The sequence below is a fragment of the Cyprinodon tularosa genome, unplaced genomic scaffold (genome assembly GCF_016077235.1).
Source record: "Cyprinodon tularosa strain WSP-4 unplaced genomic scaffold, ASM1607723v1 ctg666, whole genome shotgun sequence".
Taxonomy (NCBI): Eukaryota; Metazoa; Chordata; class Actinopteri; order Cyprinodontiformes; family Cyprinodontidae; genus Cyprinodon; species Cyprinodon tularosa.
The window spans coordinates 374,082-401,220 of NW_024039414.1; the positions used below are offsets into that span (position 1 = coordinate 374,082).

General features: G+C 41.1%; 1 protein-coding gene across 1 annotated transcript; it reads left to right on the top strand.

Moving 5' to 3' along the window:
* The first annotated feature begins 1,234 nt into the window (after window positions 1–1,234).
* On the top strand, window positions 1,235–26,667 carry otud4 (OTU deubiquitinase 4). The gene is made up of 20 exons (XM_038267228.1): window positions 1,235–1,663; window positions 1,935–2,018; window positions 8,157–8,207; window positions 8,289–8,335; window positions 10,991–11,063; window positions 11,438–11,519; window positions 12,200–12,356; window positions 12,607–12,749; window positions 13,769–13,833; window positions 13,926–14,023; window positions 14,097–14,191; window positions 14,600–14,765; window positions 17,940–18,075; window positions 18,269–18,331; window positions 18,477–19,071; window positions 19,595–20,176; window positions 23,074–23,114; window positions 23,200–23,866; window positions 23,944–24,047; window positions 26,216–26,667. Exons 1-20 carry the CDS (start codon window positions 1,523–1,525, stop codon window positions 26,606–26,608), a joined length of 3,783 nt encoding a protein of 1,260 aa, XP_038123156.1. The 5' UTR covers window positions 1,235–1,522; the 3' UTR covers window positions 26,609–26,667.
* Window positions 26,668–27,139: the final 472 nt, after the last annotated feature.

Genomic DNA, 27,139 nt, shown 5'->3' on the forward strand with positions numbered 1-27,139 from the left:
ATTCAAAGTCGTTAATCAGGCAGACTCTTTTACAAATTGGAATCCGGTTCACTTAACAAAAACCATCAATAAACTTGTCGGAGAAGTCAGAGGTGCCAGAATTCTGTACAGTGGAGACCTGCTAATTAACTGCAGAGACAGCGCCCAGCAAGGCAAAGCAATACGGATCAACAAAATTGACGGGATAAGAGTTCAGTGCAGCCTAATGGAGAACAAAAAGATCAGCAGGGGAGTCATTGGAGGAGTTCCTCTAAAAATTTCTGAAAAAGAGATTCTGGAAAACATAAGCGGTGCAAAAGTAAAAGAAGTAAAACGGTTAAAAACAACAAGAAACGGAGAAAGATCTGACAGTTTATCAGTGCTAATTAAATTTGAGGAAGAGCAATTACCAAGCAAAGTATTCATCGGTTACATAAGCTATAATGTCAAAATCTACAATCCTCCACCATTGAGATGTTTCAAATGCCAAAAATTCGGTCACATTGCAGCAGTTTGTAAAGGGAAACAGAGGTGTGGAAGGTGTGCAGGAGAACATGAGTACGGAAAATGTGGAAAAGAAGCTAAAATAAAATGCTGTAATTGTGGTGGAGAACATACTGCTGCCTATCGCGGCTGTGAAGCAAGCAAAAGGTCTGAGGAAATTAAAAAAATGAAATTTGAGCTCGGAATAACCTACGCTGAAGCTGCAAAAAGGATCCCATCTCAGTCAGAAAAACCCAAACCTACAGTTCAACACACGGCAAATTCCAAACCTCTAGAGAATCAAAAAATTGATGAAGACTCACTTATTGTTAAAAAAACAAATTTTGTTCTTTTCATGGTAGAAGTAATTAATTGTACTGCACAGACAACAAAAAAAACGGAAAAAATCAAAATAATAGTGAAGGCTGCAGAAAAATATCTGGACATTAAAGATTTGAACTGGGAGATGGTTGGAAGTATGATGGGAGGACCGATGGGACCATCAGAAACTGGCAGAGTTAAGATGACCTAGAGTAAATTAAAAATTATATGGGCAAATGTGATTTAGTATTATGTTGGTTTAAGTTACACAGGTTTTTTTTTTTTTTTTTTTTTTTTTTTTTTTTTTTTTTTTTTTTTTTTTTTTTGGGGGGGGGGGGGGGTGAATCGTTTTCTGTTTTCTTGCTTTACTCCATATCAGTTGGTGGCGGTAATGCACAATTCACAAGTCTGCCAACCGCCATAAAACCCCATAAGAAGAAGAAGAAGAAGGGGGCGTGTTGTCAGTTCTTAGCTCGCCTGCCGCTAACTGCAGGCTAAAGTTTCACTTTCTGTAGCTGATGAGTATCCTCTAGCTTGAAGAATTGGCACTTCGGGGGAAACGAAACAAGAACTAGATCCAGATTTGTCGGAGCGACGCAAGGTCACCGATGTACCTCCGCGGTCACTTTCAAGGCTGATATTAACAGTTAGTGTTAAAGTTTCCCCCACCTCCCCTCCGCTGACCGCCTCCTAAACCGTCGCTTTTTTCAGCTAGCTTTAGCGGCTAGCCACCGCTAGCATGGACAGCGGCGGAAACATGCAGAGTAATGAGGAAAGAAACGCGGAGAAACTGATGGACAACTATTTGAAATCTCAGGGGTTCCATCGGAAGAAGATCGCCAAAGATGGTTCCTGTTTGTTCCGAGCCGTAGCCGAGCAGGTAAGAGGAGGAAATCTGTCAAAACGTTTCATGTCAAGTTGCTCAGTTAGCTTAGTGAGCTCAGGTGAGCTGTGTTTGTTGTTGGATAACAACTTTAAATTCAACTCTCTTCAACCGGGAACAATTTAGCAAACCTCTGCCTGGCGTCATACACACTAAAACCTAACTTATATTTAATATTTAATAAACACTTTGTGTGTGTTTTAGTTGGGACTCATATGAGCTGCAGCCTGTCTGTTTCTAAGTGTTGAACTTTGACCCCTGCCTTCAGGTGCTGCACTGCCAGAGCCTGCATACTGAAGTCAGGGCCAAATGTGTGGAGTTTCTGAAGAAGAACCGGGACAGCTATGAAGCAGTAAGGATCACCTTTCACAAGACTCCACAAGATCAGGACACTTTCACTATCAAACCATTTATCACACTGGCACTGAAGCATGAAGCTGCATCTAAATAAACTAGGCGACTTTATACATTTAATTTCTTTACACCCAAAAAATATCCAGTTTTTCTACAAATTATATATAAATATTGTAAAAACTAAACATTTTAAATGCAGAAATGCACCCTGAAATGTTTAGACGTATTTAAAAGCATATTATCAAATAGCAGAATGGGGTTCATTGAAAGGATCAGAATAAAGAAACATGGAGGTTAAGGTCCTGTGACACATTGATGATTTAGACCAGGGATCTTCATCGTTTTCCAGGCCAAGGACCCCCAATCTGATGGCAAGATGGAGCAGGGACCCCCTAATTATATACTGTATATATATATATATATATATATATATAGTATAAAATTGTGTTATATCAAACTGGTCCTATAGTTACACTATTACATATGGAGTCATGTAATGAACGTTATTTCTCCCTGGGATTATTAAAGTATTTCTGATTCCTGGTTGATGGGACAGGTGTTGTGAATGAAACGGTGCCCAGATTAAAAGAGCTCCTGTGTGTCTCTGAATGTGTGCATTGATGACTGAAAGACATCTGCCTGCATTTATCTGTTTACTACTTTGTTGAATTCATGTTAATGTGGATTTAAAGACATTTCAGTTATTGGAAAACATTGCAGGGTGGAATAAAAAAAAAAAGGGTAACGAACCAAAACTTTTGTACCTCCGTTGACCCCTTAGGGGTCACGTACCCCCTGTTGAAGATCTCCGATTTAGACAGCATATGCCTGATGTCCCAGAATCTGCTAAAATGCTGGCATACGCGGAACTTTCTATGTATTTTTTCCAATTTTGGGCATATGCATAGCATATTTATGAGTCCAGAACCTATGACCAAAGACGGCCTAACTTATGCATAAGGCACGGCAGCGTAATGGCCATGAAATTAACAAACCAGTGTCCTCCTGAGGGTGGCAACGATGCGCCCGGCCTGCATAAAAAGATTGAGTTGATTGCGGTATTAACCTAGCTCAGGGGTCTGCAAACTATGGCTCCGGAGCCACATGTGGCTCTTTGGACCCTCTGCAGCGGCTCTTAATAAAGGCTAAAATGTATATAAAGAGCTAAATAATGCGCTAGGATATAAATACCAGTCTTAAAAGCTTTAATGGTTTTTATACGATGGATAAGGAGGAAATTAAAAGAACCGGAAATATGTTTTAGAGCCATTTTTTCTTTTAATTAGCTTGGAATTTATGTGTTTTAAAACTATTTTACAAAACAAAAAATTCAAACTCTGTTAGTTGTCTAAGATGACGACTAATTTCCTATACCAGATAATAACAAAAAACAAATGGGTTGTTTTTGTTTTGAAAAAGACATAGGCTACTTTGTGTCTCCAAACAACTTTTAGTTGGTCTGAACTCGGGGGGGGGGGGGGGGGGGGATGACTCTTTGGATATGAAAGGTTGCAGACCCCTGACCTAGCTGCTGTTTACCACCCACCAGAAAAAAAGAATAAATAAATTAAAAATAAAAAGCAGATTCAGCATCATGTCTGCTAAGAAGTTTGTTAGTCTTGGTCGTGGGGAGGATCCATCACACTCAGCTTCACGCTCACCTTATGATGGGGATGCAGTCTGGAGGAGTACAGACAGTTTCCTCCTGTGAACCCACTTTTATACCAAAACGCTGCCATTATAGAGTGGCTGTTAGTTAGAAACACCTTTCAACTGTCATCTGGAACTCGTCAAATAAGATAAGATAGAGATAAGTTACACATAAGTTATGCACAAGTTACTCATAGGTAAGTTATCCTATCATTAACCGTATGTTAATGATAGGATAACTTACCTGTAACTTATGGCCCACGTATGGCATTCGGTGGAATTAACTCGATGTACTCACTGTATGTCGATGTGTACCAGCATGCCCATAACTTAAATAAAACGTAGTCATAACTTATCCAACGTATGCCAGTGTTTTTGCCCGAATTTTCCTACGTCAGGGATGCGCTGGTCTAAATCGTCAAGGTGTGACAGGGGATTTAAGGCGGGTACTTTTCTGGCGTGCTGTTTGGTTCCAAATCCTGCAGGAAAATGAAACCAGCAGTAGGATGCACGATGAACCGACTTTGGACCTGAGAGCCTCTGGGTTCCTGATTTCGGGCTAACATGAAGAAAAAGACTGGTTTGTTTAGAAAGAGATGTTTGGACTTGTGCAGAAGTTTCTCCTTCCACACTGTCCCTAATAAGCTACGTCTGTAGCAGCTATCTTAACCTTCTGCCGGATCTTCCACATTATGTCAAATGTTTTAATAATAAACATTTTTATTGGGGAGTGGCGGCCTAGTGGTTAGGGCATAGAGCTTGGAATCCAGAGGTTCTGAGTTTGAGCCCCACTCCCACAGGAATCAACCTTAAAGTCAGTATTTTCTATAAACGGCTTAAATGGTGAATCTGATAGGACCTTAAGGATAAAAGAAGCCATTTTTATTTTCCAAAAATATTTCACAAAAAGATTTATGTAATTTTTACTATAGATTTTTTTTCAATAGTTGCACCATAAACCTATTAAATAAACCTTACATTTTGCATATTCATTAATTTAGTTTAGTGTATTGTTTGAATTGCATAATAATCAGGCTACCTTTTTGCATTTCCAATAATAAACATAAAGGTATTTGAAATAAAATGGATGATGTAAGGTTTATTTAGTTGTGTGTGTTCAAGTTACCTAAACAAACAAATAAATTAAGATAAATTTTCATTTTTGGGTGAAATATTTCTGAGTTTCTCCTCTTGCAGTATTTCAGGATCACGGTTTAGTGCAGCTGGTTGGCTGAATGTGTCAGAGCCGCTGCGCTCGACAAATCAACGTTTCAAGGCTGCATCTCAGCCGTTTGATTTACTTTATTAAATGACTCGATTCAGCATCAAAGCAGAGCGTCCAGATAGATGTCACGCTGATCTGTGTTTGTACGACCTTCGCACATCAAACACAGGAAGCAGGTGGAAAAGCTGCAACCGAAAATCCCTCCAGTCACACCGTCAGCGAAGTTTGATCATATTGACTGATACTAAGTCGTATATTCATTCATTTCTATCAATAGCTGATTGATTTATCAGTAATGCACTTATTTCCACGGTCAATATGTCATAAAAATGATCAGCGGGCATCATTAGACATTAGCTGTGTTTTTTAAAGGTCAGCCTTGCTGACAGAGGGCGCTGCTTTAATTTCCCTTCTGCTCAGCCCTTCTTGTTTTTACAGAAATTATTCTTTAGTTTATGTATGAACAGAAAGAAAAGTCTGTTTATTAAAGGGTCGGCAGTTTAAGTTTTACAGATCACCTTTTTTCCAAAAGAAATGCAAAACATCTCATGAACATTTTGCATAAAACTTATATTTTTATGTAATTTTCATTGACTAAACTCTTCATTTTTGTCCCTAGAAAATGTTTTTAATGGATAAACACCAGATCCATAACGGAATAAGACAGAATTGAGCCGTTTAGAGTCTGTTTTTTGAAGCAAATATGTTCAGGAATGATTTTTGTAAATCTTGTTGTGGAGATAATTCTGTTAGTTGATGAGGTGAGGATGTTAGTTGCAGCATATGCCTGTTTTTGGGGCCTGTTTTTTGAGCATCTACTGCCTTTAGACTCTTTCCAGCAGGAGAAATGTCCCATTATGAGGTAAGATGTTAGTTTGCATAAAACAGATGCATCCGTTATGAATCGGTCCCTTGTTGTTCTAACTGCTTTATGAACTGCAGAGGTTTTTATATGCTGACAGTTTCTCTAGTTTTCTTTCTTCCCCTCTGAGTCTGGCTGCAGCTCATGTTTAATGTCTGCTCTTCTTTCCAAGCTGTGAGTCGTAACTCGTGTCATCAGGATTTGATCACAACACGAATGGGGCAGAGAGGCCAAAGGTTGAAACGCATCGATACTTTTTACGACTTTAATTGTGTTCCCAGAAGTCAAGTTAAACGTTTATCGAGTTTCAGTTTCTAAAAACCGCCTGTTTTCCACTTTTGGAGGACTTTAACAGCAGCTGCACAGATTATTGGTGGAATATTTTAGGATTTAACTATAAAGAGGTCAGAGAGTCTGTTAGAGCACCTTAATGTCTCTTAGTTTAATCAGATTTAAAACACATTTTTGGACGAGGAGCGCTCCGAAAAGACAGATCAGAATCTGTCACCATGATGGAAATCAGGACTGAAAATGAAATGTTTGTTTTTATGACCGTAATCTGATCATTGTCCTGGAGAACCGCTTCTGCAGGAATGCTGCTCGGTTTCTTGCAGAGAAGGACTGAGCTGCAGCGTTCAGGGCTCGGCTGCCTTCGCTCTGTTAATCACCTGAGCTTAGTTTCCTGGGAGTTATCCACACTGAATGCTGGGAGTTTGAGTTCTTCAGTGAGTGCCGTCACAGATCTTCTAAAGAGAAATATAACATAATTTTTCTTTTTAGCTTAAACTTTTTATATTCTCTTTATTGTTTTAAGAAGCAGTTTTAGTCAATAAATCTGATGGTCTAAAGCAGCAAAGCTTGACATTTTATTATAATGATGCAATCAAAGCAGAAAGATGTGCTTATTATTATGTATGGGAGAGGATTAGGGCCAGTGGGGAAAAAAAAAAGTTTACTGATTTTTTAAATTTTATTTCAGTGTAGTATGGGGGAAAAAGTCAGAATTCTGACTTTTTTCTCAGAATTCTGACTGAATTCTGACAATACAAAAAGTCAAAATTCTGAGAAAAAAGTCAGAATTCTGACTTTAATGTCAGAATTCTGACTTTTTTCCCATACTATACTGAAAAAAAAAAAAAAAATCTGTTAACTTTTTTTTTTTTTTTTTAATCAGTGGCCCTAATCCTCTTCCGTAATTATGGGATCTGATTGATACCAGTTAGTAAAAGCTCAGAAATCGGTGCTCAGATTTAGATGCTCTTAGTTTCTCTGCAGCAGAGGGAAGGAAAATGAGGAAGTGATCGGGTTGCTGCCTGCAGCTCTAGCTGGTTAATTAAGCGAAGATCACCGACGGAAACATAAAAGGTCCATCCGAGCAAAACAAAACAATCGTCTTTATTTAAAGAGGGACGCTGTGTTCCCTTTCTCAAAGCGGTGATTGTTTTATACAGAAAAGGACAGGAATGGAGGCTCATTTATAGACATTTTGCTCTTTTTCCTCTTTCTTTTGGAAGTTTTCTCACAGCTGGCGTTCTTTGCTGTGACAAAACTTTTAGACACACAACATAAAAGAGGATCGTTTGGTGGGGTTTATATGCAAACAGTCTTTGTTTCCTGCGATCCAGCTCTACCCCTGAAGCATTTAAACATTTGGATCCTCTGATGTGAAAATATCAATATTATTAGTCGACCAATTGAGGTCAACTATTCATATATTTATTTCCCGACCTGTTCTTTAAAGCATTATCAGGGTCACATCACCAAACAACCTCTCCTCTCTCTTTAGAGGCACAAACTGCAACAAGATGGAGACTCTTTTATTTTTGGGATTGATCCGTCATCAGCTGATCCTTCATTAAACCTGACATCCAACAGGTTCTAGTAGAACTAGCCGTTCAGTTCCTTTTCACTGGAAATGTTTAAAGATATGAGTTCTGGATTGTAATAGTTGCTTAAAACCTGATGATAGCTGCTATGAAGCCTGACGGACTGAAAGCAGAGGAGTCCATGACAGGGAAAAAACTCAAAACATTTCTGACACTTTTTTATAACAATTTGATATGAATCTTAAGTTTATGAAGTATTTTTTTTTTATTCCTAATTTTAAATCCAAATTCCTGTGAGAAATGAACATTTTTAAAACCTAATCAGGTCAGTTGCACTGACCTTTGTTTTCATACTAAACAAATCTAAAGGGGAAAACATTGAACTTTGTTTATCATGAAAATATGAATTTATCTCATCTCAAAACATGAGTGGATGACACCATAGTTGCTATCTGGTTACACGTTAGTTTTTTTGGTTCAGGTGTTTTTAATGTTTACGGTTCTCCTGGGTTCTGCTTTAACCGACATGTTCTCCTGGTTCCTGTTCTGAGCTCATCTCCGTTTCTGTTTCAGTTTATTGAAGGGGACTTTGAGGAGTATCTCTGCAAGCTTCAGGACCCTCAGGTAAAGCTCAGCGTCGTCAGCGTATCTGCTCACTGTAACGTCTCATTAGAGGGAGACTGATGAGACGCTTGGTTTTTACAGCAATGGGTGGGAGAGGTGGAGATCAACGCGCTGGCCGTCATGTACAAGTGAGTAAAATCAACGTAAACATGTCCACCATCCTTTAAAAACACTGATTAAAAAAAACAAAAACGTTTTTTGTTCACTATACTGTTTTTATAGTTCGTTTACTTTTAGCTTCTTTCTTATAACTGATCCCTTTGGGGTTCTGAAGCGATATTAGAGGCAGTCAGTGTCTTGATGTTGTATTCAAATCTATTTTAACTACATTTCAGAGATTATTACACCTTTATTAAAACCTGAATTTCTGACCAATGAATCACATTTGCTGCCCTGATGATCTGAGGAATGCAGCAGTTTGATTTATTTAGGAAATCTATCTATACCTTTTTATCTAAACTTTTATCTACTTTCAGTCAGTGGCCATTCCTCAATAAACAAATGCTTTGAACTTATTGAAAAAAACAAGATTGAAATTTAATTTATAAGATAGTTTATATACACTAACTAATTAGGGATGTAACAATATCAAAATCTCACGGTACGATACAATTTCGATATTGACCTCACGGTACGATATTGTGGAAAAGCTCACAGTACTGTTAAATTGCTCACGATAGTGTTTGTAATGATAATAGCAAAAAAATACAGACATTTTTTCTGCTTTTCCAGTCAACAGTAAATTTATTGCTGTATTTATGGATAAATACAACATAAAACGCTGATCACATAGTGCTTTTAAAGTGCAGGTTGTAGTCAGGAACATCAATATTCTGTCGATTCTTCTGTGCAACGTTCAAGTTAAGAAGCAACCAGAACAATTGTAAACAATATGGAATTAATTCCCTTTAAGCGCAAACAAATATCAAGTTAAGTCAGGTTTAAATGTGCAAGACAAGTAAAAGCAGCCTTTTAAAACTGGTATTTAGGAACATAGCTTAAACTTAAATAAAATAGTCAGTCAAAAAGCCTCTATCTGTTAGCTTATGCTCACGTTTTTCATCAGAATGATCAAAAGATCTACATTGCGAGAGAGAAGAAGAGACCTCTGGGCATTTACAATATCGCCTGCTGTTTAAAATACCCTTTCACTGGGCACCGAGGTGGCGGGTATACATTAGGGGTGGAACAGTTCACAAAATCCACGGTTCAGTTCACGGTTTCATGATCACGGTTTTCGGTTCGGTTCGGTATATGTTGATTGTTAGCCTGACATGTTGGTCGTTTTGCTGATAGCATAAACAAAACGTGTTGCACAATGCTTGCACACTTTTTTTATCCACAACTTTCTTTCCGCCGTCATCGTAGGTCACTAAATGCTCCACTCCACTCGCCATACCCACACAATTCTCCACAACTACTGATTTTTTTCCCTGCTACATCCGGCTACGCTGCTTCGCTTCTTCTTCTTCTTGTTTACTACTGGTGGTTGGCTTTGGTCGCAGTACCGCCACCTTCTGCTCTGGAGTGTAAACGCTTCCCCTATGAGAAAAAGGAGCAGCGCATGAACCGAACGAAACACAGGCGAACCGAGACAGTCGAACCAAACTGTTCGGACAGTTTTCATAAACCGTTGCATCCCTAGTGTACACAGTAGGTCTTTGCTAATGAAGACAGAATAGGATACCGCCCTGCATTGTCTTTCCACCACCTTCTCTCCTTTTGCATTTTTTGACACGGTGAAACCAAAATGTTTCCAGACATCTGACTTAAAAGCTGCAGGGGCTGGCACAAGCTCAACTTCGGGGTTGTTGTTTTCATCCTACAACTATCGCTGTCGGCCATGCTAGCTTGCTTTGAGCTTGTGGGGACAGCGTGCAATCCTATTGGCTTAAGAACGGTTGGTATGACGATGCAGCGCAAAGGATCATGGTCTATTTAGTTAACATTGATTTGTTCCGCGGGACTGTGTTTAATCCTCTTGCTTTTTGACGGACACCTGTCCTTTCATTAATGTAACCCAACCACGACGATATTGAGACACGTTTACAACCGCGATAGCGCGATAATGTCAATATCGTTACATCCCTATTACTAATAAGGATTCATCTACGGATTGATTAATTAGTTTAAGGATCAATAACAAAGTATTAAAAGGTCCTTAGATTTTAGCCTTTTTTTTACTTTTACGGATTTTGAACCAAGTGAAACTAATGTGAACATTTGTTTTACTCTGAAAGGAGATTTTGTTTTCATTTTAAGTGGAAAATATGTGAAGTTTAAGCTTTACCTTTCAGCTAAGGCTGGTCGATTAATCAACAAAATCAATTAACTGAAAATTTTGGTTATCATGTAAAACGTTTTTAACTATTTGGATTTTTTTTTTGTAGCAGATCTTATCTTTTAACCGATGAATCAGAATTTTTTATAAGGTTGTTTATTTCAGGAGCTCAGTTTAAAGCTGGAACCTGTTCTATAGAATCAGGGAACACATGCTGATGTTTTCAAGCATTCATTTCAGTTAGTTCTGAATTTACAGGAAGTAAAAACATTTTAAATTAGAACATTACATCAGAAATGTACTAAAAAAAAAGCCCTTCCTAATCTTTTAATTGTTTTCTGTTTTTATCTGTTTCACTTTACAAACTTTGTTGATTAAAGTTCCAGCAGCTGTTTGTAGAAGGAGCTTTAATGGATGGTTTATGCTCCTCCTGGCTGTGAACGGTTCCCTCTGTGAGGACCCTCCACCTCTCATTGCTCTGCTTCTCTTCATCTTCCATTAGGAGAGACTTCCTCATCTACCAGGAGCCCGGAAAGCCGGCTGTGAGCATCACAGACAACAACTTTAAGGACAAAGTGAGGCCGACCGCATCCTGATGTTAAATTCATTCATTCGCAGCCGGTTAATGCAGCTCAGCTCCTGTTGTAAAGCTAAAATTTAAACCTATATGTGGCAGAAATTAGATCTGATCTTTGCATTGCTGAAATATTGTATTACCCATAATAAATATTTAAAACAAAAATAGCATAGAATGTTTAATGGAGTGTATTTTAGAAGTATCTTGGCTGCTCGTTTTAGGCTAGCTGAGTTTCTTCTTGTGAGGTAGGCGGCCATCTTGTTTATTTTAACTAGCAGGAAAGCGTAGATGTTCGGCTGACCTTCCTGATCCCAGATCTGAATGTCCGTTCCGTGCCAGAACCACATCTGATGCTTTTCTCTCGCCTTGCAGGTCCGGCTGTGTTTCCTGAATGGAAATCACTACGACAGTGTTTATCCCTTGGAGAGCATTAAGAGCGCTGCGATCTGTCAGTGTAAGCATCATCATCATAATCGTCATCCTGCGTTTCAACCAGGAGCTGATTTAGAGAAAATAATCCCTGTGTTGTTTTGTGTTTATTCCAACGTGTTTAGGCGCTAATTGTCCATAATATCATAAAGAAAATTTTTATGCTATGATTGACAAATCTAAAAAAAACGAGATATTTCCATATAAAACTAATTTTATATATCAGTATGAATAAATCATAAGTAGGAACATTTCTGTCCTTTTTCTCCTCAGATTTTGTTGGTTCAGTGTTTGGATATTTTGCAAAGCAACTTAACAGTTTGGATTATAATTCACATCAGATGATTTATAGTCTTTAAAATGACAAACCTGTCTAAGATTTTCAGTTATGTGCAGATAATTTAGTAAGTTGAAGTAAAAAAAATACTAAAAAGATTCCTCAACTGTTCCTCTGCCTATCTGTGCTTCTCCTTTCTATTCTTCCTCGTGTTCTTTTTTGGTTCGTCTTTCTTGTATTTTTCTTTTCGTCTTTTTGTCCTTTTATTTTTTCCTTCTTTCCTTTTTTTCTTTCTGTCCTTCCTTCCCAGTACTCTTTATTCTTTCTTCCATTAGGTCGAAATGTAAAACCTAACAGCTGTAGTTCATGGGTAATCTTTCCAGTACCACTCAGTCTAATTTCGTCTGTATGGGTTTTGCGTCCTGCAGCCATCCTCTACGAGCTCCTGTACGAAGGCGTCTTTAAGGTGGACCGCAACTCTTTGGGTTCCTGTCAGAGAACCAGCCGGGCGTCGGACTTACTGAGTGACGACTGCATGAACGTCTGCATGAGCAGTGACGAGTCCGACCTGGAAACTGAAGAGCCGCTTTGGTGGGAAAAATAACTTTCATTACAAGATTAAGATTTTCTGAAATGCCTTTGGGCTGAGAAATGGTTTAATAAAAGACATCGATACAGTTTTGGTTTCGTATAAATAAGACTCCTGCTCTTTGCATCTTTTTGTAATACAGGGTGGAAAATAGAACCGCCTCATCTTCCTCACGGCCCAGCAACCATAGCTACAGGGTAACATCTGATTGGTCTTCAAAGTCCCGTACCTCCCTGCTCTGCTGAGGATCAGAACGATTCTCATAATGTTTCCGTTTCAGGGCCAGGGCCGAGGCCGTGGCCGGCTGCTGCCTGAGAGGGTGAGGCGATCGCTGAACCCGACTCTGCTCCGAAATGTGGACTACGACATTTGGCACAAGACCAAAAGAGGTGAGAGAACTAAAAACACAAAGTCTTTATTTGTTCAAGTTTGCATCATTCAATCAAGTCAGTTTGTGAATCAGAACCTCAGACCATCAACATCCAATCAATTCAGACACAGTGAACTTTTAAGTTGCTACAAAAAAAACACATGACAGCCTTAAATCAGAAACAGCAGGACTTTGGCTTTGGGTTCTCTGGATACGTTTCAACGCCTATCCTGGACTCTTATCAGTTCTGTCAGCTAGAACTGATAAAGAAAAAAAAAAAACGCTAGTTGATTCTTAAAATATCGAATATTGACTAGAAATCTAATATAGTGCCTCCCTAGTGCACACACCTCCAAATTGCCCCTGAACCAGTTACTGGGAGCCCATAACTTGCAGCCGTTCACGCTGCTGATAAAACGTGATGTCATTTTGTTTGGTTTAAACTGATGCTAGAGGTGCAACCACCTTCTGTATTTATATGGAAATCCCTTATTGAGAAGAAACATTTCAGTGCAGCTGTGTTCCTGGCATAATGGAAGACTGTAAAGGCTCCTAACCTTGGCACTGAAAGGAGGTCAGTTTGTCTGAATGTAGAATGTATGCAGGTTTAACTCTAATGTGATTCAAATGTAAGCTCGCTGGTAGCCAAATCACGTTACTTCATCGCTTCGGCTCCAGGTGGCTCTTTATCAGCTCCATCGTCGGTGATGAGACGAACCGGCACAAGCAGCCGGAGCAAATAACATTACATCCCCACCTTCCTCCTCCATCTGTGCACCATCTGATCGGGCTAAGCTTTTAAAAATGCAAAAGCAACGAGTTTAACAACTGCTGCAGCTCAACATTTAGGGCTGAGATTTATTAGCAATTCAAAAGCTTTAATTAAACTCAGCTTTGTTTTGTTTTTTTTGATAATAAAAATTAACATCAGCTGCAGATTTTCCTGATGACATCCTCAGTTTAGATCTGTGGGATCCTGGATGTGGAAGTAAATTTAAAAAATGTGGGATTTTATTGTTTTCTGTCTTGTTCCTTTAGCCCAACAGAAGATAGATTACTCCATCGCTGCAGGGATGCAGTTCTCTGCAGGGGATCGCTGTCAGGTTTGTGGGATTTACCCTTTATGTTAGTTCATTTTTCTTTTTCTTTTTTTATACCTAATTTTTTGGTGCGGTTTACGAAAAAACCCATCCAGGTTCGCCAAGAGAAGGGACGCAGCTACAAGGCCACCATCAAAGACGTGCCCGCTGATAACGGCCTGGTGACTGTTTACATCGAAGAGCTCGGGGAGAAGTAGGTCACAGGGCTGCAGATAATTCAGATTACACGGCTGGTGATGTTGTTAACGGGGTGTGTTGGTGTGCAGGAAGGTCCCTCTATGGTACCTCCGACCGATTAACGAAGAAAACAGCTGGACCACCGTCACCAACCGCGACAAGAGGCTGAGCAACGGACACGGAGGTGGGACGCAGGGGAGACATGTTCATCCTCAGATAAACTCTGTTTAACCCCATGACCCAATGTGTAAAAAAAGAAAAAAAAGCTGTAAACGTTTTTATTTTGTGTTTACAGCAATATTTTTCTTTTAATCAATCTTAAAAGGGATCCTCAATTAATAAACCTACGTCGATAAACAGACATTTTTGCACACGTGAAATGGAAAAAAAAAAACAGCAAACACTCAATATGATCTTACTAATGCGGAGAGAATCAAATTAATCTGCATTTGTTCAAATGAACTAATTTAGTGATGGAATAAAAACAGTCCTCGTCGAAGCAGATGTTTGTGTGAACGCCTGCAGCATCCCACAGAGGCTGCAGCTGAGGAGCTTCCTCTCCACGACTAATGAGGCTCTCTGACTCTTTCAGAATGGGAGAGCAGGGGAAGAGGGAGAGGACGAGGGAAGACCATTGGAGCATCCTCCTCCTCTGTTTCCCCAGCAACGGGTGTCGGCTCCACTGGGCGCATGCAGAAGCAACACTCATGGCCCCCTCAGGCCACCGCAGAGGAGCAGGGAGGGGGGAAGTCAAACAGGTCAGTGGGTGTTAGGAGAATAATCACATTTACATTACATTTTAAATTAATTTCTATTCTTTTTAATAAGTTTAGATTGCTAAATAGCAGGTGATCAGTGATGAAAGTGTTTAGAAAAAGTCTTTCAAAATGTTCTTTTGACTCTTGGACTGATTTCCCATTATATTTCTGTCCTGTTTTTGAAACTGGATTTTACCTCCAAATGTTTGTTTTCTCTTAAGTAAAGTTAACAAATTTAGGATTTTGTGTAAAAATTAAAAGCAGATTATTTTTGTCATCTTTAAAAAAAATGGCTCTTTAGCTATAGCTGAAGATAATGGTTTGTAAATATAGTCATATTGATAAATGTGGGTTGTTTTTTTCCGTAAGGCTAAAAGCATTTTTTTTTTTTAGGAGATAAGTTTCGACAAATCAACATCCTATAGAAGAATTTATCTATCATCTTTTTGCTTTCTTTGGAGAGGGCACTAAAAGACCTTAAATTAAGTAGTGGTTCATAAAAGCAGTGATTCCCAACCCGGGGATTGTGTCCCCCTAGTGGTCCTTAAATGTATTGCAAGGCTTACATGAAAATATTTAATTTCTTAGGTAGTAAAATAAAATAGGCTTGGGATCTGTTCTGCTTTCTGAGGACCCAACTAAAAAAAAAAAAAAAAAAAAAAAACTTTTATAAGCCAAAAAGTATGTTTTTCTTATATGTTTTAGTGTTTTCACCTTCAGCTGTGACACACATCCAAACCAAGCAGAGGAACAGACTGGGATCTGCTGTTTTTAACACAAATGTATCGGAAATCATCAAAGCAGCTCAAGTATCTTGATGAAAGCAAAGTAAAACTAATTAAGTCTATCTGACTATAATTTTGTTCTCAATTCATCAAGTTAAATATGATTATATGGGAGTTACTTAGAGGAGCTCCAGTTTTACAAATACAGGTTTAAAATATGATTTTATTTGGCATTTATTTTGCTTTCATAATAACTTCCAGGCAACATATTTATGTTTTATATTTCAGATGGAAAGCATAAAATTATAAAAAAATAGATCCTAAAATTAAGAGTTAGTTAGTCTAATAATCCCTGATAGGGGAAATTCACCTGCCCCATAGCAAAGAGAAAAACATAAAAAAGGGTAAAAAGAACTCAAAATTAGATTTAAAAATAATAATAATCATGAAAAACTCAGTCCTTCATTAAACTGTCTAATGGCAGCCAGGACCAAAGATCTTCTGCATCTCTGTTCTGCTTCTCACAGAGATCGGTCTAAAAACGGCCTTTATTTCAGTTATTGTACGTTCCACTTTTGGACAATCATCGCTCTTTTAACTGAGAGTGGAACTTATGGAAGACAAAATTACCCAAAGGGGAACACGAGTCAAAAAAGGTTGTGAACCACTGCATTAAAGGACTAAAAGCTTGCTAAAATGTAATCTATTTTCCTAAAAGGTTAATGTCGTTTTAAGTGACTCTAAGCTGGTTTTATTTAGCTGAACTGTTGGAAGGAATAACTCTTTAGATTATTAAGCTGGCTGTAAAATAAATGGATTGATATGTCATCCATTTGAATGAAAACAAAGCCATGCAAGTAGGAGCCCCCAGCTCACTGCTTAAAGTAGTAGGGAAGTTATATTTAAATGTCAAATCATTCTGGCTTAAACATGTATATAAATGTACTCTTTATCAGATGATATTGTCCCATCTTGATTCATATGTTGCAGCTACACGGTTGAAATAAGAAATCAGAATAATTTCCTTTCCCATTGAGTTCCGTCCCAGTGTTCACGGGGATGGACGTCTGTGTCTTCAGCAGGCGTAGAGCTAACAGAACTGGCAGCGTTGCGAGGCAAGGGCTCAAACATGTACGGCTGTAAGCCTTCTACACCAAACCAAGCTTCTGCCACCCTGGCGTCCTCTTCCACAACATCTTCATTCCCGCTTTCCTCCTCTAAATAAAGAATGGATGATGGAGGAGACTCATCCACGACCTCCGACACAAAACTCCGCCGTCCATAGCGTTCCTTGACAGTGTCATTGCTTAGTGCTACTTGGTCTCAATGGAATTTCCCATTGGGAACCTACTAGCATTAAGTTGCTAACTGGTTAGCAAGATGCTTCCGACAAACCGGCCACAAACAAATTTGCTTACGAACCTTCCGCCACAACAATCCCGCCCCCTTGATAAACGCCCAATCACATTCACTTTATTCACTCGTGTAAAGTCGTGCACCACTCCGGAGAATTCGAAAATGCAACCGTTGGAACAGCCGCTTCCCTACGACTTTAAGATCAATTCATTACAAATTTACTTCCTGGGTTTTGGGATAGAAGACTTTGGCTACGTTCACACTGCAGCCTGAAGTGATCCAAATCCAATTTTTTCGCCCATATGCGACCTGGATGTGATCTTTTCATGGCTGTCTGAACAACACAGATCCAATTTTTTCCAATGTGACCCAGGCCACTTGGCTTTGTGGTCCTGAATCCAATACCAATCTGATCTTTTCAAATGCGACCTGTGTGTGAACGGCCAGGTCGGATTCATCCGACCTTAACGTCATTAATCCTCGACAAAGGTCACTATTCTGCGTCTTGCTACGCAGAAGCTGCAAGAAAAACAACAACCATGGCGGATGATGATGCGGAGAGCAGTATTTGTTTAACCATATTGAAAAGATTGTGTTTTTATGGTTGGAAAAGATCGCTAGATGCGCTCTGGCACTACCATCCATGATTACTTCCGGAAAAAAAGAGCATGCTGGCCTGTCATTGCTAACGTCATTGCTTCCACTACTGCGCATGCAGGACACTTGCATTGTATGACTTTGTTCACACAGGAGATTACAGACAAGTCGCATATATTTGGAAATATGAACGGCAACAAAAAACAAATCCGATTTTGCAAAAAAATGTCACTAAACCCAACTTTTTCAGCTACCTTTTAAAATAAGTAGCATTTACTCTCTGGGCTGTTGTAGTTTGTAGCTGTTCGTTATATATTTGAAATCTGAAAACCCAACAAATGTTAGGTTTAATTTGCATCTAAACTTTGATGTTGAGATAAAAAAAATGGATCAAATAAATACAGTCCAGAAAAGTGATTAAAAAATGTTGATTCCTCGATTTTAAAGGTAATGTTTGAGCTCCAACGGTTGGTTTCATGAAGTCTTTTCTCTGCAGGAAGTCGCTGAGTTCAACAGAGCCTTGTTTCGGTTTAACTGAGGAGGAACGTTTGGCTATGAAGAAGGAAGAGGAGAAAAACGCTGCGCTGGTGGAGATCCAGCTCAAAGATGAAGAGAGCTTCCCTGCTCTTGGGGTCAGTTTATCATATTTGCCAACAGAGATTGATTAAATTTAACATTTAAACTCAGTGTATTCTAAGTACATCCTGATGGTTAAATATTTTTACTGGGAGATGACGGTCAAACTGTGACACACTTGGTGGCTAAAAATCAGATTTTTACTCTTTTTTTTTTCTTCCATTGATTTTTTTTGTTTTTCTTTCTCAGAGTCAGTCTGAATTTGGGAGGAAGAAGTTGGGAGACAAGAGGCGAACCCAGAGAAACAAGATGGTGAGTTCATATCTGAAGCAGAGTGCTGCCAATGTGTCTTCCTGTCGATAAATTAGACCAGTACTAAAGAAAAGGATTATTTTAGGAAATAAGTTTTGTTTAGTTTATATCCTGGAAGTCTGATTCAGAGTATTGTCCTTTCCAGAGGAGTCCAGTTGATGAGGTCAGAGCGCCGTCGCCCACTGCAGGCGACAGACCTAAATCCTCCACTCCACCTCCAGCTGCACCTCCGGTCAATGTGACCTCGCACACCAACAGCGCAAAACCCGCTGCTAACTCCGACCCCACTGGGCCGAGCTCTCTAAATGTAAACATGGCCGCCGCAACAATTTCAGCTCCCGCCTCCTTCTTGCTGCCCACCAGTGTTACTGCAGAGTCCAAACCAAGCACCCAGTCCTATGCCTCCGCCGCTGCTGTCCCCGTTTCCCCTCCACCGGGCATCAAGCCCCCTGCCCCGTCCTCCGCCAGCCTCTTCTCCTTCATCACCCCCATCCTCCCTGCCGCTTCGGCCCCAGCTCCGCCTTCGTCTTCCTCTTCGGCTGCATCTCCTCCACCTCAGGCCTTAGCTGCAGCTCCAACTTTCATCGCCCCCATCGCTCCGAGTCCGACGGGTGCTCAGGGCTTCAAACGCCCCTTCTCCCCGCTGACCTCTCTGCCTCGTTCACCCAGTCCTCCCTCCTCCTCCTCCACCATCATCCCTCCTCCTGTTCTGGTCAAAGAAGCTCTACCGGCCCCGACTCGTAAGTTTAAAGTTATTTATATGAACAAGCATGAGCTTGATTCAATGTGTAATATTTCTTTATAGAAAAACATGAGTTCTTTTTCATTTAGTGTCTCCATTCAGCGCAATTTCTTCTCATAGTTATGATTTGATGGTTAATGGAAATGCAACTACCGTATGATTCAGAAAAGGTCATTTTATGTTTGTTGTTTGTTTTTTATTTGATGAAATAACATAAGTAAAGCTACTAAAGGGAACCGCCTCAGGGGGGGGCCCTTGGCAGCCATAAGAACGCGCTAAAGGCAGCGCTCTGGGGCATGCACGGCCTCAGTAAATTGTTCCCCATGATGAACAGTTTGTACTGCAACTGAAATCTCGATTACAATGTAAATTGTAGTTGACATTAATGATTGATTGATTGATCTACCTGTTACTGTAGAGGTTTGTTTGAAAAAAATTGAATATTTGATGTCCTTGTATGCAGATGATGTTTTAATATCTTACTCTGATTTTTTTTTTTTTTTTTTGTGTGTATCTTCTAGATGCTTTGCCAAAGATTGAAGGAAGCCTATCAGCATATCAGACCTCACAAAGTGAGACATCTGCCTCTCAGAATCTTCCCCAAGTTGTTCCAAACCAGGTTAAGGCTTCATTGTCCCCGCAAGAAATAACAACCCAACACTCTTTACAAGAAATCCAGACCGACTCTTTTCCACCAAACCAGATCCAGGCCCCTCAGCACCAGCTACAGGCCCACGCTGAGGAGGCCCCAGAGCCTCAAACACTCCTCCCACCTCAGTCTGAGAGCACTCCAGTTCAGCCCCCAGAGCTTCCTCAGGTCCTACAGTCTCCCAGCATTCAGAGTTCAGAAGAGCCTCTGCCTCCGAAGTCCGATTCTCCTCCCTCAGATCCCCAGCACTCCCACCCGCCTCCTCCTGTCAGCGCTCCACAGATACACCCTCACCTTCCTCACCCTCAGTCCATCCCTGGGACCGTCCCCCTGCAGCAGCTGACCCAGCTCTACCAGGACCCCCTGTACCCCGGCTTCCCTCAGGGGGAGAAAGGAGAGGCCGTCCAGGGCGTTTCCTTCTCCACTAGCAAGTCTGGAGACGACCTGCCCAAAGGTGAGCTGGAAGTGGAGTTAAAGTGGCGCTAATCTACTAAACATCTTTAGACCTGTCATCAAAATCCTCACTTTCTAATTAAACTACAGGAATCTGGGAATTTTTATTTGAAAGGAGGTTAAAAGTTCTTGAAGTTTCCTTTTGAATATTTGTTTTAGGGATCAACCGATAAAAGCCAATATTGATACTGATTATTGTTACAAAAGTTTAACCAACCCTCGTTGTTTTCTGCTCTTCCTTTCTCTTTCTCTGTGGTAATATATGGAGAAGGCAGCAATGCACACACTTCTGGAGATCTCAATGGAATGCACCAATGAAGCTGATAACATATGCACAAATCAGCAGATAGTAGTACAAGATACAAACGGCGCTAAACCGCTCTAACATGGTAGCAGTTGATCAGTAGGGCTCGCCGTGGTTCAGCCTACAGCCTCCGCTCTTCCTCCCATCTTGCTCCACTTCGACTTCCTTTGAGTTTAAGGAAAGAATGCGCGATATTGTTAAATTCAAAGGAGCAAAACACACGCTAATGAGCGCTCAATTTGACATATTAAAAAATCCCCATCAGCATCCAGCATATGTTCAGTTTCTACCGAAATATTTTCCTTTTGTTGTAGATTTTTGTAACAGAGATAATAAGATGTATGAACTATGTTTGTTCTCTACTTCCAAACTCAGCATCTCTTCATCCATGCCTGAAATAAGAAGTTTCTTTTGAAGTTGTGAGAGACGATTTTAGAAGTTTTGAATGGATTTGATTAAACTTTTTCAGTATAAAATTAAAAAAAAATTGATGGAGATGAGAAATCTGCTTCCTGGTATGATGAAGAACCAATACTTTCCATCCAATCGTTTAATTAAACACTCTTAGTTTTGGGGAATATATAAGAATTATGCTCTAATATGTAGTTACAGATCTGTTACCATATTTTAATTGGACAAACCGATCTTCTCGACATTCTTTTTCCTGTTTGGTTCGATTACAATGGTGGATCTTGAACCTGGCTGGACTGGAGCAAAAAAATTGCTCGACTCTATATTTTGACAGAGACGTACGGAGGTGTAGCGGTGGATGTGGAACAGCTATTATTGATTAACACGACAGACAAGTACTCCACATGATGTATGTTAGCGAAGCAGAGCACTGACTGAGTATGGTGGAATCTGGGGGTTACAGTCAGCCTCTGTATTCATGAAATTTCAGACCCTAGCTTCCCTACCGTGCCACATGATTTCCAGTGATTATTCTGCTCAGCAGTGTGATGAGCCTCAACATCGATTTTTGTTTCCTACATCGGGAAGCCCTGATTAGACTATCGTTTGTCGTATTCCCAAAAGCCGACTGTCAGATAAATTCACCATAGGCTGCCTTCTTCGCCTGACTCTCCGCAAACAACGAAATATCACAAACTTCCTGAATGCTACTGGTGCCTCCATGTTGATTTGCTTCTTTCCCTCTAGAGAGCAGTAGTACTGTAGATCGGCGCTAGGAGGTGAAGAACCGTGCTAGCGTGATGCGTATACGGTCGTAAGGAAACAGAGCTCGTTACTGTTCCTTACGCCATGCAACAACGTGAGCCCCCTTTACACGTCCTGTCTGAGCAAGTGTAAAAGGGGCAGCAGAGACAGCAGTTAAGGTTAAGGGGATGATAGATTTACAGTGATGTGATAATAAATTGCATCTGGGATAATATCTAAGGCTCATCTTGTTTCTGTGTGAAGATGACAAAATTAGACTGGAGCCTACATGGATCACACTGTTTGCAGATGATGTTGTGATGTATAGTCAGGTTAGGTTAGGTGAACGGCAGCATGGAGGATTTGTGTTGCATTCTAGAGAGGAATTGAGGAAGAGGCAGTTAAAGTAACTGGTTCTGTTAATGGAGTTAGCAAAAACACCGATTAACCTTTCGTTGTAGTCGTCCATTGTAGTTGTTCCTTGGTTTTTAAAAATGGCGCGCCCCAGCACCGAATAGAGAAGGACGACCACACAGACAGCCGGAAAGACATAGCAAGGACCAATCACAGCTGCTTTTTATCTGCACACTTCCTGTTGAGGTCTGCGCGGGTTTTCTACCGTCCGACGCGTAGTCAGATTTGACAGTGGCGGAGGCTATGCATCAGAAACATAAATTGGCCTTTAGTCCTTGATGTGGCTGAGCTGGGTTTGAAACCCCCCCACCCCTCTCTCATACCCTCTGTCCTGTCGGCCCACTGTATTAAAAACGAGCCACTAGTGCCCTAAAAGCCACAAAAAAAAAAAAAAAAAAAAATCCACAACTATGGGGAAATACGTTCCCAAAAAAAGTGAAATATGTTTGTAAAATCGAAGCGTGAAGATGGCTGAGCTGATTTTCATTGGTTGTTGAAGATGATGTTAAAGGTAGCTCCTAACTGGAACAACAGAAAGAAGGGAAGAATAATCTGAGATGATTCGTCTCTTTAAAAACAAATAAATAAAAACATGAACATTTAACCTTTTTGCAAATATGCGAAAAAAACAACAACTTTATATTACGTACACAGCCAGGATGAACATTCCCCCCGGGGAAGTTTTTCACATTGTGTTCACCTAGGAACCTTTGCTAAGTGCTTGTTGCCGTTACATCTGGTACCATTATAAATGTCACACAGTTGTAATATACCTCCTTTTTTGTTGAATCTATAAAACTAATCTATAAATTCAGGCTTTAAAGAGTTAATGATAAAACACATTAAGTATGTATGATAATATATCTCTCAATATTGCTTATATTCAGGTATTCTTACATTTTCTTCTTTTTTTCGTAGGCTTTGAATGTTTTTTTACTTTTAATAAGAACAAAGAATAATGTCCAGAAAAGTATCAGCAGGATTGTTTTTTTCTGAATGTTTGTTATTGTTTCTTTTGTCCGTAGATATTAACGTCCTGAGGTTTTTCTTCAACTTGGGCGTAAAGGTAATAGAATCAGTTTCCTGTTAAAGTAGATTCAGATGGTTTCAGATCATTAATGTGTTTCTCTTGCTGTTGGAATCATTTCCAGGCGTATTCTACGGCCATGTACCCCCCCTGCGTTTACCTCTTCCCCCTGCAGCAGTACTACACCATGCAACTCAAACCCCCCTCTCACGCCCCGTCCCCCACCTACGCCTGCCCTAGCCCCCCGGCCAAGCCGCAGGAGGCGTACCAACCCGGCCCCCCTTACCCCCCAGCATCAGCTTCCCCTCAGTTCAACCACCAGACCCCGCCCGCTGAGCCCCCGCGCAACACTGAACCCTCCTTCAACCCGAATCTGTACCAAGGGGTTACCCAGCCTCCTCCCCAAAGGATGCCCTGTACCTCGTTGCCCTGGCAACAGGTCCCTCCACCCAGAAACCCCAGTTGTCCTGTTGCGTATCCCTCCCCTCCTCCACCGTACTCCAACCCCTCACCCTCCTCGCAGGGGTACCACCCAGGACAGGCCCCGGTACACTCCCTCTACCCCTCAGCTGCCCCCCCGTACCCCCACTTCCCCATCAGATACCAGCCGTCGTCGGCCCCCGAGGAGCTCCAGGTGAGCCAGGGCGCAATGGAGCAGCTTCCGCCCGGCAACGCGGACCCCATTCACAGCCACGGACACGTCCGAGTCCTGGGTCCCATGGAGACCCCCCCTGCTGCTAACATGGTCAACCCTAACAACAACAGAGGCAATATGCTCCCTGCCAACTACGGTACGTCGTCTGTTTTTATTTAAAAGTTCCACATTTTAAACACAAGGGGGTGCTAACGTCCAGTTTTCTCAATGCAGCTTTTAACAGAACGTTTTCCCCATCAGCCTTGAAGAAGGAGCCGGGGGAGGTTCTGACCCGGACAGTGCTGCTGGTGGACCCCCCACTCAATAACAAGCCTATAGTATGTACAGCATCTCAGCTTGTAGCAATGCAGTGTTCTCACTGCTGTGTGTCTGACAGAGGCACATTTTCTGTTTTAATTATAGCATCGATTCCTTAGAAAGAGTTTAGAAAATATAGTTTATAGATAGTTAATTGGTTATAGATAATTAGATGCTGTCAGTTCCTCTTTTGATTTTCCCTCATAATCAATAAATCACACTATCCAGTTTGTTTTAGTAATTCAGTTAAAAAGTCATACTTACTGTTTAGCCTTATCACAAGTACTGTGATTTATTTCCTGCTAAATAGAACCTAACTTTAGTATCTAAGGGAGTCTGAAGACGAAGATTAATACAGAAATGTGAGCTTGGTGGCCAACCTTAACTGCAGCATGACGAAAGTTGGAGTTCACCACCGGACACAATTAAACGCTGGTAAAAGTACGCGTAGCTGCTACTATCACACCTGTTGTTTCAGAGTCTATCCCAGACAGAGAAACAGTTTAGAAGTGCCTGTTGTTGTGGTTTCTCAGGGTGTCTATGACTATTTTATTTTTATGTACATTTAGACTTCATTTTGTGCATTTTTAAACATTTTCTATTTTTATAATATAGACAAAATGAAAGAAATCATTAATATTTCTTATTTAAAAAACTAAGAAATGCAAATAATTTGGATGAAATGAGTGTACCTCATCTGTCTGGTCTTGTATCATTTCTTTAAAGGGGTCATAGAATGATTATATAGGGTATTTGGTCCTTATTGTCTCTGAATAGTGTAACATTGGTTGAGCTGAAAATGGTATATTTGCTGTTCTATGAGCTCTAATTCAGGCCTGGTTAAAATGAAAGGACAGGTTTCCTTCCTTTTATGGTATGCTCATGAATGTTTAGATAAGCTGTGCGCTGATTGGCTGGTTGACAACGAGTGAAGCTGCTGAGCAAAGATGCATCATAGCAACAAGCACTCACTCACTGAAACATCGACATTGTTGATATGATAGGGGGACCAGACGTCCTCTTTTTCCCGGACATGTCCTACTTTTCATACCTAGAAAAATGCCTGGAGGGAATTTCGAAATCGTCTGGGATTTTGGTCGACCACAGTGCAGCATGTAGTCGAAACACACCGGGAACTCGAACCGAGCCGCTGGCTCCGGGGCTGGTCTGGGAAGCCCGGCAGACGGGGGCAGGCTGAGGACGGGCGGCTCATGGCTCCAGTCCAGTCAGCGGCCGACACTTCATCTGAAATAGTGCGAACATCTTTATGTAGTAGGAGCAAATTCTGCTAACGTGAGATTGTCTGACTGAGATCAGAACTTGTATGAAGCTAGTAGCAAAACTTGGCTGCAGTAACCCTGTTTAAACCTGAGGAGGGCGCTAAAAACAAGGGTTTTTAAATACAAAATCATTTAAACAATTTCAACAAACGTGCAGTGAGTTGCTAGCCTCGTGAGGACATCCTGATCTCGTGAGCTTTCAAGGTTTCACTCGCTAATCAGTCTGGAGACTCTCCATTAAAGAAAATTTGGAGCCGTTCACTAAACGAACGTCCAATCAGCGTTGGCTTTGAGGTGGGTTGAGGTGTGACGCAACAAGAAGCGCGACAGTTCAGTCTAAAGAACATGGCGGCTTCAGCCGATGAAACTAGCGTTAGCGGGGCTATTGAGCAAGTTTTATCGGAATTACAGAGTATTTCTTCACTGAAAGAAGAGCAAAACACTGCTCTGGAGGCTTTTCTCAGAGGAAATGATGTTTTTGCTCTTCTCCCGACTGGTTTCGGCAAGAGTAACAAGAGTAGCCTGGCTGTTAGTACGTCATATGCTTTGTTGATCTGATTGGTTTTTTTGGCCCGTCTATCACCAACATAGGCCAATCAGCTAACCAGTATTTTCGCCCCTTCCCAAAATTTCTTCAACGGAAGGTTTCCAGATGGATATGCGGAGCAAATCCATCTGGCGGAGTCAGGTTAGTGAGTTGCCGAAACAGTGTTAAGAAACCACAGACAGCACTAAAAGACATCTGTTTACACAGTTTATCAGCAAAAAGAATAATATATATTTTTTTTTTTTGGAGGTCTGATTCATCTGATACATCAGAGATTTTGGCCTGAAGCTTTACGATCTGACTACTGTCAGATGCTTTAACTTGTTTTCAGCAGTAATGGCCGTTTCTCTCTCTCCCTCAGCTGGCTGTGGTTTCAGACCCCGACATGAGCGACGCCTCCCTGAGGTCCAGCAGTAACCCCGGCTCTCCATCAGGCTACAGAGGCCCTCGGAAACACCTCCCCAGCACCAAACCATACCCCGCTCCAAGCGCCCCTGATCACAGCCATATGGTTTACACAGCAGCGGGCCTGGGCATGGCGGAGCCGCTGTCGGTGGCGTGCAGCACTGAAGACGACTTTGATGTGGACCCGTTTGGCTACCAGGGGCAAAGGAGGGTCTACAGGGGGCGGGGAGGAAGAGGACGGAGCAGCTATGATCCTGGGAGAGGGATGCAGAGGCGGCGGCATGGCGACCAGGGGGCGGTGACTCAATATTATAGCTCCAACCTTAGGGGGAGGGGGCGGGCATACTAGCTTCAGCCAATAAGGGAGGAGGATCTTTAAAAAAAAAAAAAAGCCGCCTTCAAACACTATTTTGTTCTGCTTTGGCTCTGCATGTACAATCGGAAGTTTACATCTCTGAACGTTTGAATGTAACAAATCAAACATGGAGGTTACAGGCTGGATGGCGGATTAAATTATGGCGGGGGGGGGGAACCTTCAGTTTGGAAAACCTATGAAATCGCTCCCGTATGTTTAAGGCCTTCATGTTAACCCCGATGTTTAATATAAAGCACTGCTGCATCTCTTCACTGAGAGAAAAATCCTTTCATAACCGCCATTTCTGGCCGTCTTTTGACCGTAACGCCTCGTCGGTACAGGATGAACTTGAACTAAAGGCGGCGTAAGGTCCGCTGTGAGAACAGAAGTTCTGGATGGGTTGGCAGGGCTCAGGTTTTATTTTGTGCTGTGTGTGTGTGTGTGTTTGTACGCGTGTGGAAGTTTGCTTCTGTGCGTTTGCTGCTTGTTTCACCTTCTTCTTCCCTTTGGATCGTCTAACCTCTG

What these genes read in the sequence shown, in the direction of transcription:
- otud4 (XM_038267228.1), top strand. Translation starts at nt 1,523, where the DNA reads ATGGACAGCGGCGGAAACATGCAGAGTAATGAGGAAAGAAACGCGGAG. An exon ending in GACCTGGAAACTGAAGAGCC is followed by an intron (nt 12,357 to 12,606) that starts GCTTTGGTGGGA and finishes TGCTCTGCTGAG; the next exon opens with GATCAGAACGATTCTCATAA. An exon ending in AGCTCTACCGGCCCCGACTC is followed by an intron (nt 19,072 to 19,594) that starts GTAAGTTTAAAG and finishes TGTATCTTCTAG; the next exon opens with ATGCTTTGCCAAAGATTGAA.